General features: G+C 36.4%; 1 protein-coding gene across 2 annotated transcripts; it reads left to right on the top strand.

Moving 5' to 3' along the window:
- The first annotated feature begins 212 nt into the window (after positions 1 to 212).
- Positions 213 to 17,684, top strand: LOC131144188 (nonsense-mediated mRNA decay factor SMG7-like). 2 transcript variants are annotated; one of them, XM_058092652.1, is made up of 7 exons: positions 213 to 849; positions 6,515 to 6,579; positions 12,787 to 12,937; positions 13,045 to 13,650; positions 13,783 to 13,905; positions 14,013 to 14,224; positions 15,437 to 17,684. In XM_058092652.1, the coding sequence occupies exons 3-7, from the start codon at positions 12,884 to 12,886 to the stop codon at positions 17,478 to 17,480; spliced, it is 3,039 nt and encodes a 1,012-aa protein (XP_057948635.1). In that variant the 5' UTR covers positions 213 to 849; positions 6,515 to 6,579; positions 12,787 to 12,883; the 3' UTR covers positions 17,481 to 17,684. The 2 variants fall into 2 exon arrangements, with proteins under 2 accessions (XP_057948635.1, XP_057948634.1); XM_058092651.1 differs by lacking the exon at positions 6,515 to 6,579 and having other exon boundaries at positions 267 to 849.
- Positions 17,685 to 18,809: the final 1,125 nt, after the last annotated feature.

The raw sequence follows: 18,809 nt of genomic DNA, 5'->3' as shown, positions 1-18,809 counted from the left end.
AACGAGAAAAATTCATGATTCCCCTTTTTTGTTGATGGTTTCTTTGTTCTTTTATTTGAAAGACAACTAATATATCAGTAGATATTTCAAATAGGAAATTGGACCGAGAGGGGAAGGGGGTGGTGGGGTCCTACATAATGAGCAGCATCTGTACGCGATCTGCCCCATGGAAGCTTCTTTTATGGATGGACAGAGTAGATTGCAGGAGTTGGGACACCACAGAACTGCCCACAATACATAATTTGCTCACCGTTCAAACCCAACCACTGGGTCAGTCTCAATCGACGGTGATTAGAGCATCAGGGCTGTGATGATCAAGTGATCAATCATGTGGGCCAGCTCGAAAACGGTGCTTTACTGAAATTACAGCATCAGTGGAGAAGTGGGAATGGGATTTGGCTTGGACTTCAAGCCATTTTCAGGGGTTAAAGTCAGAGAACGTGATGATGGCGGATGGATGATGCTGATGATGGTTATGATAAGGCTTTTTAATATATTCGTCTTTATTTGCGTCGTTTTTTATGACAAAACAAAGAAAGAAAATTAAAAATTGAGCGTGGGGCAATGAGAAATCGGTAGTCTTCAGGTCTTCAATGGGTCAGGGTCCGCCACCTTTAATTTTGTCAGCTTCCAAAGGTGGCTGCACCTCTTTCCGCCTCTCGCCGCTTCCCTTCTCCGCGCTTCTCTCTCTCTCTCTCTCCCCTTCTCTGCTTGCTCCATCTTCCATGTGCGCAGTTGTCTTGGCTGGTTGGAGCTCAGTAGTGGATGCTTCAAACGTTTGGGCCATTGGGTTCGATTTTGAGGGATTTTCGCCTTGACTTTTTTGTTTTTGGCTCGGATGTGCTTCAGGTATTCTTCGTCTTCCTCGTCTTCTTCTTTTTCTTCTTGAATCGTCTGTTTTTCTGATATTTGAGACAGCTTGACTACGATTCACGATGTCCCTGTTTAATTTGATGTGGGTGAGGTTGCTTTGTGCAATTTTAAGTTAAGGGTGTGTTTTAACTCAGGTGGGCTCTCTCTATTTCTCTGTTTATGAAATCATTATGTTTTTGTTTGGGTAGTAGATAATTTAGCTCTAATTATACGGTTGCTCGGTTTGATGAGTTACTGATATCTTGATCCTTGAGACTTACTGAGGTTTTAGTTGAATTGGGAGACTCCACTTTTGGGTTGGCATAACAATTATTTTAGGATTCATGCTTTGATCTTTGGTGATGATTCTGACCACAGTTATATCACGAGCGGATTTTCTTGGGAAGGAGTTGGATTCTTCTTTAGGTTGGGTTTAGTTGCATGGAATGAGACCTAGGAATTGGAATCCCCAATTACGATTCTGGTATTTGGTACTTGGTTGCTTTTAATATTAATGAATTTGATAGTTGAAGTCAAATTCCTGAAACCCCAAATGAAGGAAAAAGATTTACTTAAAATCAAGAAACTTGGATCACACAGCTGAATCCAAAATCAAACCCAATTCTGGGCCACCAAGGACACCCTCATTTACTGTTCATTCTCATTCCAATTCGCACTCTGTTGTGCGCTTAGACAAATTTCAAGGTTGGTTTTCAGTAATGTGAGTCACAATTTGCCTATGACACGAGCCTCTAGTCTATGTATTTTAATTATCTTTATAGCTAACAAAGCAAAAAGGATAGCTTTGTGTAGTTGCAAGGGGCTTATCTGAGGTTCCAATTTTGTTTATATTGTAATGACTCCATCCTAGAAATGCACATTGACAAGTATGTGGCAAGTCTAAGTGCCCTTGATAAAAATCCCCTATTAAGTTTCAAACTATTGCATGACTCTGCAGGCACCACAATGGGTATAAATTCACTATAACTGTGAAGAGATTAAGGAGATCAAATTACATAACACTCCCTTGCTCTAAAGCCCCAATTACACCCATAAATCACAGAAGGTATTCACTCAAAAGGTTCTCTCACCACTTCAAGAAACTGAAACAGCTGTACAAAGAAGTTTGCAAAAATTCCCCTGATATCTTGTGTACACATTGCATAGGATAAACAATTGGAAAGCGTAGTTCTAAGAAGTTTTTCTTGAAAATTAATTGATTCATATGACATTAACATCCAAGCAGAGAGAGCAAACAATTAGGTTTAGAAATTGGTCTGCCTATTTGACTGTATCTGTTGACTGAGTCATAAATTGGTCATCTGACTCACAAAACCTGGATGTTCAGTTTCAGTAGAACTAAGCCATAAGATAAAAAATTTCCAACTGGGCGAATTTTTCTCAAAACTCTTCCACAAATAGGATGCAGTCTTTAGGGCTATCAATTAAAGCTACAAAGACCTTGAACTTGATCAAAGTGAGAGACTTCATTGGCATATGTTTTTCATTACCAAAATTTTGCTTACAACCACCTCTACGAGCAATTATGTCACAAATGAAATGACCCAGAACACACCAGCCCCATGATCCAAATTCAAGTAACCCACTTTAACAAAAAATTTCCTTGACTAAGTCACTGCTATGTTTTCTCCCTCAGTAGTAGACAACAAAACTGTCGAGCTGGAAGATGCTTTCTAACTGATCCCAGGACTACCAACTTTAAATACGTAGTGTGTAATGGACCTCCTCCGATCAAGGTCTCTTTCATCCTTTGGGTCAATAAAACCAGCCGCACTACCAGTACTCCTCCCAAACTTTGGGCAAACATTTATAATACCCTATAAATACCGAAGGATCGATTTCACTACCTACTAATGCTCATTCTTAGATTATCTATGTACACTCGCTTCATTGTGTGTGTGTGCGCAAAATTGGGAGGGCAAGAGAAAACCATGGCATGTATAATGCTACCAGCTGTTACTAGAGTACATGTACATCACATGTGACATACTACTTAAACTGACCAAGGATGCTGAGCCACTGAAATTCCGAAGTGTGCTACAAATAGAGTACCACCATCTCAGCATTTTTAATGCTAGCATTCCAAGACCTTTTCAATGCACTTCTTTTATGTCAAGTACAATGTCTCAACTCTCTGGACTCTATGGAATACGAAAAATCGTTTTTGCATGTTCTGAGTTTTTCATCTCAAACACACCATGAGGCTCCTCTTTAACCTATCAATCTTAGACATATACTTGGAGGCAATCAACATATCATCCATGTGTAATAAAAGGTAGATGAATAAGCCATCTAAAAGGTTTCTAAATTATGCACAACCATCATGCAAATTAATGCATAACAACTTGATCTTCCTTTCCTTTTTCCACAAAACCCTTAGGTTGCTGCATATAAAATCCATCCTCAAGTTGCCATGTAAGAAGATTGTTTTAACATCTGGTCCTTCCAACTGCAAACTAATGCATAGCAACTAATGTGAGCTAAGAGACGCATGAAAGTGTGCTTCACTGCTAGATAGAACACATTGTCGAAATCTATATCTTCAACCCGACTGTAGCCCTTTGCCACCAATCATGCCTTATACCAAGCATCCTCTACACATGAGAGTCCTGTCTTTCTTTTGAAGGCCCCTTTATAACCTGCAATGTTCTTTTCCTTTTGCAGTTTCAGGAACTCCCAATTATGATTTTTATGAAGAGATCTGATCTCTTCTTGCATAGTAACTAACCACATTTCTGAATCAATCAAAATTGGAATGGATTCTGAATACTTGGGAAGATCACCAACATCCTCTACGAGTCCTAATTCATAAACAAGAGAAAAATATTATGCATTGCAACTAATGTGAGGAAACAGCACCCAAAATGGAAGTTGAATTCGAATGGGTACTCATGAAAGACTTCATCAGCACATCTCCTTATGAGCAATTATATCACATTAAAAAAAAAAAAAAAAAACTAATATTGAACATCAATATGATTAATCCTCTCATGAAACATTTGGTCCTTAGTCAAATGATTAGGAGTTTGGCTATCACAATTGACAAATATCACTCATTACTTGGTCCATGATCTATTTGACTAGCACTTTGGCTATCAAAATGGCTGTGTCACTCACCTCGTGATTCAAACTGATCTCTTCGAGTAAACCTCTTAACCAAAAAGTTTAATTAACTCAATTTGTCACTACTAATTAACTTTTTGTCAACTATTAATTAAAAACAATCAATCAAAGTAACTGCGTGGAAGCAAGTAAAAGATTCACTCAAACAAGCAATCAACACAAACACAAGAATTATGGTAATTTGGTCCATGTGACCTATGCCCACTTCCAAGTGGAAACTTGAGCATTTCACTATAACCACTCGTGAACAATGCACATGAATAAACTTATCAACCACAATCTTCGGATAAACACCCCCTTTAGGCTAATAAGCCACAAATAAAAAAGATTGTAAACTTAATAGTATTACAAACATGAATTTATAATAACATTATTATTAATTAGAATAATAATATATGATTTTAAATAATATAAAAATATTATAATGAATTTGTAGAGACCCAGAAAATATAATAATAAGAAAAATAAGGAAAAGGAGGAAAATCTGGTTTGGGAAGGCCAAACCGTCGATGGTTTTCTTTTTATCGCGGGTTGGTAATAGGTAAAATGGTGAAAATGGGCGGGTTAAAGCCCAAACCGTCGACGGTTTTGTAAACAGTGCAAAAAACCATCATCGGTTTTCTCTGTAGTGGGCGTTATAAGATCCTGCGAGACATTTTCTTTAATCAAACAAAAACCTTCTCTTTCTCTCTCTCTAAAACCCTATGAACCCCTCTCCCTTCTCTCTTCGATTTCGGCTCCGTTAAAGCCCGAATCAACGATCAGGAACCACCACAAGGTTCCTGAGAAGATTCTTTGCAATTTAGGCGGAGTAGATTTTCAGTTCGGGGTTCCGGGGCACCACTCCAAAACGGAGGTAAGGGTGTTAAATGTTAGTTTAAATTGTAAATTTGGAGTATATAGGGCCTAGGGAATATTAAATGTTAATATTGTGGAGATTGAGTTGAATAATGCGGGGTAAATGTGAATTTTAGGCTTTTGGGTTGTGAACGTTGTGGAGTGTAGGTTTTAGGGTGTTAGTGGACCTCTCAATAAGGTAAGGGGAATAAATTATAGCAAATTTTTCTGAAAAATTATGGATTGAAAAATATGAGAAAAAAAAATATGATATTTTACTTGAAATTTATTATGATATGAGTATCAGATGAAAATGGTGTGGCATATGAATTATACTGAATATATTTGAAATTGAGTTGAATAATTTACATTGAGAACTATGATGCTATGAAATGTGTATTGAGATATGAGATTTGAAATGTGAAAAAATGATGAAAAGTGATGTGTACTAAAAAGGGTATCTTTTGAGAAATGGTGAAAATGTTTTATTGAGAAATGTTGAATAACGTGAAATGGGATATGTATATGTTATTATGAAATGGAATGTGAATATTAAAATGTGAATATGAAAATATGAACATTGTAATGATAATACTGCAATGAGAATGATGAAATGTGAGTACTGATATATGAAAATGAGAATATGACAATGGGAAATATTGCAATGTAAAATTATGCTATATGAATATTGAATTGTGAGAATTGAAATGTGAAATTCTAAAATGTGTATATTAAAATATGTATATTGAAATGTGATTGATGAAATGTCAATACTGTATAATGATTGCGGGTATGTGATAATGATAACCCTGATGGATGGATATAGAAACCCTAATGATGGGTTGTGATATTGAGCACAGTACCGTTGCTAGTGGTGTTAGTGCAACCACACGGACTCTTGGAGCGTGGCATAGCAGTCGACTGAGCCATTTAGTAGAGTTGTTGTGCCCCCTGAGTCCGGATCAGGGCTATAGGCCGGTTAGTTGTACTACAGATGCGGGATATATGATATGATATTTTGATCTAACCGGGTCGGCCAACCACAGTTAGATCCAGCCTTCGGGCTGCACAACCCTGACCATGGGGGGAAGCATGACGTGGAATATGGAGATAGACCTCAACCATGGGGTGAAGCATGACGTGAAAAATATCCTCAGGGCAGCCATTAGTTACAGACGCGGATGTAACCAAGGACACTTATGAGCTAGATGAGAAATGGAAATGGAAATGAAAATGTAAACGGGAAATGGAATAGCGTGAGTTAATATCATAAATTATTAAAGCGAAGTAAAACACTCCGCTTGAGGGCTTACTGAGTAAGGTGAGTGTCCTGATAAATATCAGTTGTAGCCAAACCCGAGTTAATTGGGGTTAGGATACAAACGATATCAGGGCGGAGGGAAGCTACTTGTATGGGCGGGTAAGCTTCCCTATTCTCGAGAACTTCGTTGGTAGACTTGGGTTGCGTGAGAATGGTTTTGAAAATAGAATTAAAAGCTTATGAAAGCTTGTGTTTTATATCTATATGATTATAATTGTAGAAATGGTATATTTTCTCAGAAAATATTATCATGGAAATGAATATATGTTATGATATAATGATATTCATACTGCCACATACTGTAGACAATTTATTCCATTTTACTGAGATGTGTTTCACCCAACCATTTAAATATTTCAGAGAATCGAGATAGACCTAGTGATAGAGTTTCAAGATAGAGGGGGTTGATACCTTGAATAGATAGGGTGAGTGTTTTGAGCTAGGGATGGAGGATTCCCCTAGAGCATTTTGTATTTCTTTTTGGGAATGTATTAGACATGTATCTATGTATGATTTAGTACTCTGCTATGTGTATTCGCTGTGGTATGTATATTTGTATAATGACTTCCGCTGTTAGGTTTGTGAATATGATGATGACTGTGTATCCAGTATCCTCTTCAGGTCGAGTTATGTATTAGGGTATCAGTGGTTGATGTGGCCGATATGTGATTATATGAATTATGTTTTATTAAAAAAAAAATTGGTATGAAAAATCGGGGCGTCACATAATTAAGATAAATATTAATTAAATCATTCATTAGAAAATATTTAATTTTTAATCAAAAATTTTAGTAGAATTTTTCAATAAAATATTATTTTATTTAATAATATTATTATTAACATTAATTGAATAATTTTTTGGACTATATTATAACATATTAAGCTACTGACAAGTAATATACTAATATTATTATTATGATAGATTCATAAAGTTCTTGTAATAGAACTGAATTTCCAAGGGCTACTTATTTTACTAGTACTTATAATCCGTAACTGTTACTAGACACAACCAAAGAATAATTATTTTCAATACTTCTTCAATTAAGTACTATGGAAAACAGCTTTAGAGTCTAGAAGCTTAGGAAATGTAGAAATGAGAGAGAATATATGAAATGTAATTTCAACCATCTAAGGAGGAATATGAAGATAAGATTAAACTTGAAAATCGAGAAATCAATAGCACTAGTAGATTTTGATACCTTAGTGGAAGGGGAAATTGAAGAAGATGTAATCTATAGAGTTAAAGCAAATTGGGTAAAATAGAGGAGTGCTTTGGGTGTGCTGTGTGATTGTAGAATACCATTAAAATTAAAAGGGAAGTTCTAATTACAGCTACAAGACCAACCATGTTATATGGATAAAAATGCTAGGCTCTACTAAGAAACAACATATTCAAAAAGTAATAGTTGCTGAAATGTGAATGTTGAGGTGGATGAGTGGTATAACATTAAAGGAGAAGTTAAAAAAGAAACATATTCGCAATAAGTTAGGCATAGTGTCACGGACCCCCAAAATGGGACTCAAGTAAGGGCCGTGTGGCACTCGTTGAGAGCTCTCCCTCGACAAGTCAGCCAACTCTCACACGTTCAAGCCTGCAAGCACGAGCACCAGGTGAGTCTCAATACTCAAGGAAAACAAGAAACAATAGGATTTCACATGAGCAATATATTCTTATACACCGAATAAGACTATAACAATCAGAGACATCATAATCCAAGGCAACAGAACACCACAATGAAAAGAACTACTTGTATTATTCATCTACAAGAGAATCAACATACAAGCGATAACACAGATATTCATATATTCATTCTAAATCCCTGAAGAATACAATTATAGCAGTATCTCACTCCCCCATTTTCCCCATTACATTGTCACACCCTAACACATAGCATCTAAAGTAGATAAGATAAGAGAGGGGCAACTTGACAGTTTTTGCCTTTTTGGTCATTTGAAACATAGGCCAAGTAGTGCACCAGTATGGAAGAGTGAGCTAGTTATTGTTATTGATATTGGAAGGGGTAGAGGTAGACCTAAAATAATATGGAATGAGGTAGTGAGTAAGGATTTAATAACTCTAAAACTAGTTGAGGAAAACGCTTCGATTGTGTAAATTGGCGAAAAAGGATTCATATAGCCGATCCCATATAGTGGGACTTAAGACTTGTTTTACCTTTTCAATTAAGTACTTAGTACAGTACTTTTCCAGTTAAGTACTTTTTTTTTGGCCCACAAAAGTGTTAAGTGGTTCCAAATGATCCCTAAGTGATTTAATCACCCTTCTTGAGTCTTGGATCTACAACCCCATGCTCCACCTTTTTTTAACATTTGCTTTACATGTAATCAGAAAACACTAGACTGATTTTTCCAATAAAGCATGGCAGATTCATTGAAAATAACATGTTTACCAATTAAAAATCTAGGTGACCTAGGGTCCATGCATGACAATCAATATACATTCACCCCAAAAATTTGGCCAATTATATGCATCCCGGAGTCCTCGGATGTGCTTGTTTTGTAGGATAAGGGTGGCTAGGTTTGGCTAAGCTTTTTATAGCCCGTGCTTGGTGCAACCAAAATATGGAATTGGCAGGTTGGTTTTTTGTTTTTTTTTTTTTTTTTCTTTTTATGTTTCTAGAAGCCTTCTTCGGGGGTTGGGGGGGGGGGTCCTTAAACCATGCACTACAGCTAGAACTGCTCTGTCCACTAGCCAGCTTAGGCTAATAAGCCGCTAAGGCATCTTGTGGATTTAAAAGAACCATTTGTGAAAAGTGAAAATTTCACTCATGTCCTTATCTTGTCCTTTTTGAGATCTATTGGGAGAACCGGACAGCTATTGACAAGATAACAAGTTATAGAGACTGTGGTGCTAGAACTGCATGGTCAAGCTGGCAGTTGACAGCATACCATGAAGTCTTTTCATGAAGGTCCTATGTATATCCACCACTCTTTTGCTGTGGCAGGCCTCTAACTGTATGATGTCTTACTATACCCCTATTCTTGTGATTTTCATCAACTTGGATGAGCAGAGCTCTGATCCGTCATTGGCACTATGTTTCTCGATCTTCTTCTCAGTATTTTATTGCTTTAAAGTGTTTGAATGCTTCACCTTTGTGTCTCAGCATAAACACCCAATATATTCTGTGAGAAATCAATTATGAAGACCTACATATACCATGCACATTAGGAAGGGGCACAAGAGGGCAAGAATCCTGATTGTAGCCTAAAGCACCCTAGTCTTGTGCACTCTCATACCAAAACCAACTCTTTTCTACCACCCAAGGATGCAACGTTCACAGAAGTCCATTTTCTCTATACTCTTAACCACAAAGTATATCTCCCATACTTGAAACTGTCAAACTAGTATCACCATATGCCTCCTCCTCATGCCATAATTTGGTAGTGTTCAGAAATAAAAAATGTAGCAGTTGCAACTGCACATGTCGCAATGGAACCTTGAAAAACATGCTTGTTAGTCTTCATGACAACTGGAGGATGCTTGCTAACATCAGAGCTCCATTCTCATCTGAAATTTTCCATTCATTTGAATCAAGAGTGCTTAAAGAGATAAGATTCTTCTTTGCATGCTTGGAACATGTCTTACATCTGTTAACAGTCCTCCACACAATCCAGCTTCGGAATCTAAGCCTTTTCTTTTCAGTGGTGTTGCATGAAGCATCGTTCCTCATGAACACGAGTCCACCTTGAATTGTAAATGTTGAACCATTCTTTATTGGGGATGCATGATAGGAATAACCTGGAACTGAATCAAGTACCACTCATCCTTCAACCTATTACAATCAGTGTGTGAGAGTACATCGCCTTCCAAAGAATTTCTATCTACAATACTAGTCTCTGTGAATTGTTTTTCTTTATTCATTTCATCACTCTGCTGCTTATTCTTCAACTTACAATATTATGAATTAACATGCCATTTCTTCTTGTGATAATTACAATTCAAATTGACAGAACATGAACCCCTCTCTATTGTCTCACCTTAAGCTGCTAACCCTTTAACTTTACTGTTGTCCAATGTCCTGGTGAAATTCCTATCTGGTAATCTTTTGAAAATGGAGATGATTTGGCATCCTCCATGGAAAAAATCTCTCCTAGGTCTCATGAAAATGCTGTTAAGAAGGTGAAAATGAGCATAACTGTTAGAAGAGCCTAATCTTCATCTTCTATTTCAATATTCAAATTCTCCAAATAAAAATTATTAAATTAAATTCATCAAGATGGCTTGGGAGTACCTTCAGCAATCCGTAGCATAACCAAATGGTGCTTGAGATGGATTTTTCTCCCAAGAGACTGTCATATAAAGAGACTCCAAATTTTACCCACAAACCAGCAGTCGAATCTTCATGTAGAACCTCTTATAGCACTTTATTTGACAAACATAACTGAACTGATTTGAGCGCTGGTTTATCCAATTCTTCCTATTCATCTTAAGTCATGGTGTTAAGTATTTACTATTTTCTCCATTTCAACCAGCACTTTCTCCAGGCCTTGCTGAGTTGAGCAATTTCATCTTGTATTTCCATAAATTAAAACTTCAATTTTGAATTTTTGAGACATATAGTAAAACACATAGTAGATATACTTTGCGTGATATGTGTAATACTACAAAAGGATTAACATAATGTAACCATTTAAAGTGCAAAAATATAACAAGGTATATTTAGTTAAGAAAGTAAGAGAGATCATGCACGCAAGGATTTATATGATTAAGCTGTAAAAGTGTAAAGACTAGATTTGGAGGCACCATGGTGGGTAGAGATCTACTATAAACATGAAGAGTTCAAAGGAGATCAACTTACATGTTATTCTAACGTCCCAAAATCTCAATTGCACCAATAACTCGCCAAAGGAACTCACACAAAAGTTTTTCTTACAATCAAGAAACCCTATGGGGCCATTTGGTATCACTATAAAAAATTATGAAAACGAAAATCCAAATGAAAATTAAAAACCAGAAACAGAAACTAAAAACGAGCAACCTGTTTGGTTAATATTTTAAGAACTAAAACAAATTAAAAAATTAATTAAGCAAATGCTTATTTTTGTCCTTGAATCAAATAACAATTACAAAATGTGATTAAAATATTTTAAAAATACTATAATAAAAATAAAAATTATTGTAATTGTTTTACTTAATTAGTATATTTCAAAATCTACTTTACAAGAATGATCTTATTGCACATGACAATTGAAATATAGTAAAAAATATTTTGTAAATGGCTTTTATTAGTTTTTAGGTTTTTTAAAATTTTATGGGAATTTTTATCTTAACTGTATTTTAAATTCATATGATCATTTAATTTTAATTTTAACTAAAAAGTATGGATAAAATGAACGATTTAATCCAAAAAATTTAATTCTAGTTGGTAAAATATTCTGCAATAGGTTGCCGAAACAACTGAAAACCATAAAAACAGGTTTTCGGTTTTTTTTTTGCAAACAACCGGAAACCGCCAACAAAAACAGAAAACCGACAATATAAACAAACACGTTTCGTAATCTGTTTCTTCACTACAAAAAAAATGAAAATAGAAAACTGAAAACAGAAACGATGCCAAATATGCCCTAAACAAGTCTAGATTGAGAAGTTACCTGAAGTTTGTCTGACATCACATGTGAATTGTGCAGGGTAAAAAATAAAAAAACTGAAGTGGGCTGTTTAGAGCAGTTTTTCCTGAAAATTAATCAACCTGTTCATGGGTCATCATCGTCTGAAACAGATAGAGAATGAACAATTTTGTACTGTCAGAAATCAGTCACCCTATTTGACCAACTCAATCAATCGATTCAGAAATCAGTTGTTAGTCTGTGGCATCAGTTGTTAGTCTGTGGCATCTACCAATTTCGTCATATCCCCCCTTTGTTTTGAGATTTATACCTCATTGCGACGATGTTATTTTTTTCCTTTCATTTATGCTAGAACACTTAAATTCATTATAAATATACATTCCTATATTGAGAAGTGTTTCCTCTTGTTTGATTTTTTTTGCCAATCTTCTCCCATCTGTATAGACTAACATGGGCCCATATTTAGTCTAATTCAATTATATCATTTCTAGATTAACAATTCAATACGGATGGGGATATATATTCATTTTATACTCCTTTCTCCCTCTCATTTTTACCATACACTTTGAATTACTCAAATGGCTGATTCTTTAATTATTTTTAATTTTATATCTAAGCTTCTACTGGTTGTTTGGTTCTCAAAACCAGTCATCCAGTTCTAGCAGAACTGAGCCATCAAATAACAAAAGCAAAAAAAAAAACTTAAAAGATATATCTGGCCTATGATGATTTTGTCTACAGTTGTTGTATGTTATCTTTCTTATTAGACATGTCTTGCTGCAAGTTCTCCTTTCTTTTATTCCATAGACAGCCAATATTTTATATTTCACAATGATTTAATATAAATTGGAAATCTTGGGGATATCAAGTCATGCTTATTTATCAGGTTTTAGATATTATTATTTTGTTTTTGATTTTTTCCCCTTCCATGTTCCATGTTGTGATGAATGATAACAGATTAGCTTTTCTCTCTCTCTCTCTCTCTCTGTGGGTAGACAAGGTCTAGATCTTCTTGTAACTAACATACATTTATTGTTTGAGGCAAGGCCCAAGCGTTGAACACCAGTTTTCTTGTAAATAAAGAAGGATTTGGCTGCATGCTGAAAAGACTACGTGCCATTGAACAGATTTTGCTCTCTAATTATGAATACAGATGGGTTTGTTCGCCTTGATGGTCACAAAGAATTATGGGTTGAGGTATCCAAAGCTGCAGTTTATTTGAATCCACAGTTTTATGCAAAAAGAATTACTTCAATTCTTTTATCATTTATTATTACTGACTTCTGAAATTGTTTTGCTTTCAGGTGGTTAATGCAGAGAAACAGTTATGGGCATTACTCCATTCTAAAGGTCTGCTGCACCCTGATGTTCAGGATTTGTACCACAAAACCCGCACTGTCTATGAGAAAATCATTTTAGATGATCATCAGATAAGGAAACTCAATGATGTTGAATATTCTTTGTGGAAGCTTCACTATAAGCATATCGATGAATTTCGTAGAAGACTACGGCAAAGTTCTGCTAATGCAGAGAACACAAAATCGGCAATGCCACATGAGACTATCAATGCACAGAATAGGAATGACAATCTTTTAGAAAGATTTAAGTCATTTCTATTAGAAGCAATGGAATTTTACCAAGATTTGATTACAAAGATCAGAGGAAGGTACGGACTTCCAGAAGGACCTCTTTTCCATGAAAATGGTGGCATCTCCAGTTCTGTTGAAATGTCAAAATTGCTCGAGTACCAATTTTCATGCCATCGTTTTTTAGTGTGTCTGGGAGACCTTGCTAGGTACAAGGAACTTTATGAAAAGCCTGACATTCAAAACTGTAACTGGTCAGTTGCAGCCACCTACTACTTAAAAGCAACAAGAATTTGGCCAGATAGTGGAAACCCCCAAAATCAGGTACTCTTTCCTGTCTTTTACCCAGATAATATAATCACAAGAACTTAAATATATGACTACTTTTTTTTTCTTCTATTCTCTACACTATGATATTTTGAGAGGTTTATACATTATGAGCTGTGTTCATTGTAGTTGGCATTATTGGCCACATATCTTGGTGATGAGTTCCTTGCTTTGTACCACTGCATAAGAAGTGTGGCTGTTAAAGAACCTTTTCCTGATGCCTGGGATAACCTTAGTTTACTGCTTGAAAAGGTAAAATTTTGTTATTGTCATGCTTTTGTTACTTTTTGTTTTCTTTTACATGTTTTTGTGGATTTTATTTGCTTTTGGCATTTCAACTGCTTAATATGATCTTGCAGAACCAATCATCTCATTTCAGTTCCCTTTCTACTGAAGCTGACTTTAATTTCCTAAAACCGTCTGAAAGAAGCAACATGCAGTCTAAATCAAAGATTGCTGATGGTTTGCCAAATTGTAGTGTCTTGAAACCATCAGAAAGTGTTCACTCTTCAGAAACCAAATCATGGTCTCTCATTGTTCGAATGATAAATTTCTTCTTCCTGAAATCCAGGTATTTTCACTGTGGCCAGAATATACTCTTAGATCTGTATATCAAATTAATTCATGCTTATTTTAGTTTTGACTTCTCTTGTATGTAGAGTGCATTTATTGGAGTGTTTTTTGCTTTTTGTTGCAACGATCTGTCAAACATTCATCTTGTCCTAGAAGATGATGTCTAGTCATTTCTACCTTGCAAGTTTGCAGAATAACCTCTACAAGAATGTTAAAGCTTGATACTCATTGTTGGTCCACAACCTAATAGCTTAAGCTTTTAGGTGAAGTGGAATCTAACAATGTGTGAGAGCTGGTTATTAGGTGCCAGGAGGTCCTGTGTTTTAGTCTTGTTGCCCGCATTTATTTCTGGTGTTTAAAAAATTATTGTGTTCCCTATCATGGGTGTTATATACCGTGTGTTTTTCTCTCCATGTGCTGTCCGGCTGCATGTGCGGGGGAGTGTTAAAGCTTGATATACATTGTTGGCCCACAACCTAATAGCTTAAGCTTTTAGGTAAGGTGGTAATCTAACAAAGAAACAGGAAAAACAAATGAACTCTTGTCAGACAAGTGTTCAATAAGTCACTGGCTGGTCTTAATTGATGTTTGAAGATAAGTTGCTTTCACTTTTGTCCACATTCTTAACCTTAGTAGCTTAATCCACCTAAGGGTGAAGAACCATCTCAAACTGCGAAGGCATGCAAATGTACATTGATATGTGGACCCGTGTAACTTAAGGTGCTGTTAAAATTATTATTATTGAATGAGGAGGAGGATTTAGCAGATGCCTAGTGGAATATTATGATAAAGTAAAAATGGTTTGTTAATGAAAATTAGGGATGTAAAATATCTCTTAACCGCATCTAGTTACATAATCGACTTGCTTTGCCTTGCTGGAGACCATTGAAATTGCATGCCTGGACTGTAGACATGAATTGTAGGGGTAGCCATTTGAAACTTACATGCATCCTATGTACCCTCACTATTCCTAGTTCCATATTGAGATATTGGGCTGTTGTTGCTGTTATTTATTTTATTTTTTTCTGCTACAAGGGCGCACAAGGCCCTGGAGGATGGGATGAGTCAATCCTAGGACTTAGGTTGGGGGTACTTGCTGCTTATCTAAGCCTGCTCCTCAACATTGGGCTCTTGATTGTTATTTCATATTTGGATTTTTTTTACCAGGTATTTATTCCGGCATTGACATCAAACTTTTGATTTAATGCAGATTGGAGGACTTCCCTTGCATTTTTGCATCCACCATGGAGGAGTTGGAAGCATTGATGACACAGGATGACATAAAACTAAAAGACAATTTAGAGTGCTATCAGCATATGGATTCAACAAGAGCAGGCCCTTTTCGAGCTCTTCAATTTGTTTCTATACTCATCTTTGTCACTGAGAACCTCATGGAAAGACCAGAGTTGAAAGAGGCAACAGATAACAGAGATATACAGCAGCCTGTGTTGATGAAATGGGGATTGGCTGCTACATTCATTTGCATGGGTCGCCTTGTTGATAGATGCTTGATTAGTAATCCTGCATGTTCTTGCCCACTGTTACCAGCTGTGCTGGTATTTGTGGAGTGGCTTGTTGGGAGGCTTTATAAAGTGGAAACATATGGGACCAATGGTGAAAGTACTAGTGCTATGTCTTACTTTTTTGGTAGTTTTTCTGACTTTTTGAACCAGTTTGATGACATTAAGGATGAAGTCTCCTTCCCAGACTGTACTGCTCTATGGGAAGATTATGAGTTGCAGGGCTTTGAACCATTAGCTCCTGCACATAAGGCGTTAGATTTTTTGGCTCATCTGGGATGTGGAAATAGTTATGAAAGTGGAAATGTATCTCGTACTCACCGCATCATTCATGCTGCAAAAAAAATTGTTAATAGATCAAACAATTCTCAAAAGTGGATCTTATACGATATAACAGGAAGAAAATTCTATGTTCCAGAGTCAAATAAATTCCCTGGGAGGAGAGAATCTGAAGCAGTGGAGTCCAGTTCTAATCTTAAAGTAATAGAAACCAACAAACTGACTAGCGGAGGCATGAAAAAGAGTGAGAAACAGATACATGGAGAAGATCAGATTAACTCCTGTTTGAATGGCCAATCTGTTGCCATGGAAGAGGAAGAAGTCATTCTCTTCAAGCCAATCACAAGATATAATTCAGAACCGATTTGTACTTCTATTAGCACAAATGATCAGAAATCTCCAGAAGGCATAGGGAACCAAATACCACCTTCTGAAGAATGCTTGCGTCGTGCCTCATCTCTTCTTTCTGCACAAAACCCGACCCGCATTGATCCTCTAACTTCTACTAGTGTTACTAACTTCAGATGCATTAAGCCACTACAACAGGAACCTGTTCCGAAAGATTCAGCAGCATCCCTGTTTTTGGAAAGGCCTGTCTTGACTGGGCCTCCCTCTCTTAATGCTTGGGTCCTCGATAGAGGAAGTTTGATCGCTGACAGAGTGAAGGGGACAAGTGAGTTACGTAAACATGGATCAAATCCTGTTGAGGATGCTTCTTCCTCATCCTTGAGTGGTCTCTCCATTAGCGAAACTGAGGATATCGTCTTTGATTCTGGACATATTTCTGCAAGCACTCCTTACTCTTCTCCTCCTTATTCGGTTCCACTGCCTTCTGCACCATTACTCCCTGATGATGCTGTTTGGTTTAGTGGTGATTCATCTAGTTTTCCTCAGTGCAATAGCTCAGTGGGCATGAGTGAAACAGATATGTTTGTCAATGCATCACACCTAAATGGCTACTCTAATTGGAGTGCTGCTCATGGGCCACTAGGTTTTGGTACTGGAATTCCAGGTTTTATTGATGGATACCCGCCACCATTAATTGGAATGACAAACAACTTTGAAAGGTTTCAGCACTACAAAAATGATCAGAATCTGGAGTGGTCTAATAATGTCATGTGGCCAGTTCATTTTAATACAGCGGGGGGGAACCTTGGGAACTTCCAGAATCAAGATGCTTCCAGGTTTGGACTTTTTGACAGATGGGGAAATCCTTTGGCTCCCAACTCTATGGTATATCTGGAAAACCCACCAGTGCATCCTGGCTTTCCTCTTGTCTATGGTGCAGGTGAAGAAAAAAGGGAGAAGCTCTTCCATGGTTATCAAAAACAAAGCCCTTATGTCTCTGGTGCTGTGACAGAGCTAAAAGCTGAGCAGCAACCACTTCTGCAATATCTAAAAGAGAGAGAATGGGGGCTGCAGCGGGAGGCGCAATTGAGAGGCCCTACTGCATGAAACACCTAATATAGGCATCTCCTCAAATTTTCATGGCTTGATTTGGGTTGTCATCCATGGTTTAACTTATGCCATGGGTCTCACTGTCAACTGAAAATGTTATACATGCTTCTGTATATATTTTTTTATTGTATTTTACATCCTTGCAGTCTGTAGAGGAGGAATTTTGATGTGGTGCACAGGGAAATTTCTCCTTTTTCGCCATTTTATTTGTGATTTTGTCCCTCCACCCAGGCCATGGGCGCTTGCATGTTTCCATAGTTTAATTAAGAAAAATACTTGGATGACGGGTCTATTTTGTGAGAAATTATTAGGTTAGGCAGTATAGTATTAGAAAAGATAAAAGCAGATGTGACCGTATGCACCAGCGTCACTTGTGCTTATGAGTATTATGGGATTATTATGAGCCCGTGACATCAGGGACATGTGGCAGTACCAGAGAATAGAGAGACTATGAATGCTTGGGTCACACGTCATATTTTGGATATGATAATTTGGACTAGTGAATTATAGCATTTGCTCTAACTGTAGCTTAATAGGCCAAGATAGCCAATTTATTCTGGTCACAATTTGTGTGTCACAATTTACTTTAGCATACATACTTTTAAAAATAATTACATGTACAAAAATTAAATATTGTAAAAATTATTAAATTTCTTTTGTCTACAAACACGAGTCAAGTACTTTTCACAAGAATACAAACAAGAACAAGCTAAATCTTAAGTCCCATTAGGCAAGGTTGGTTATATGAATCATTTTCTGCCTATTTATCCAACCATGTGTAATTTTTTATGATAAATTTAAAATTATTAAATATTTATTAATTTTTTGAGTCCGATCTCTGTTTTATTGCTGACAAATCATTTGGATCTTATGTGTGTATTTAGTATGTAAACAAGTTTATAATTCAACGCACACACACATAGGGGACAAAAAAATGGAAGGTTGGAGAACTTAAAGAAAAATATTGTCCGACGTATTCCATAAAAACAAAAGAGTAAAGAAGAAGAAGAAGAAGACATTTTTTTGTAAATTTGTAAATGCATTTTAGTTTTTAGTTGGTCTGCAATAATACCTGTCATGCATGATATATTTGTTGAGCTCAAGACCTACCATAGATAGACCTTAGGAACCAACATTTTAATCAAAAATCCTTTTCATAAAAATTAAAATATAATAAGGATTTTTGAAATATCTTTAGAGTCAAAATTAGGGCAATAACTGAGGAATTTAGTTTGACTAGACTCAATCATTTGACCATTTTTTGAACTTAACTTCCACAGTCGACTAACCTCTGAACTTGACCTTTCTACCTTCCTTAGCTGACCA

This window comes from Malania oleifera, chromosome 12 (assembly GCF_029873635.1).
Source record: "Malania oleifera isolate guangnan ecotype guangnan chromosome 12, ASM2987363v1, whole genome shotgun sequence".
Classification (NCBI taxonomy): domain Eukaryota; kingdom Viridiplantae; phylum Streptophyta; class Magnoliopsida; order Santalales; family Ximeniaceae; genus Malania; species Malania oleifera.
The sequence above is the reverse complement of the archived record's forward strand: the minus strand, read 5'-3'. Positions and strand labels throughout refer to the sequence as shown.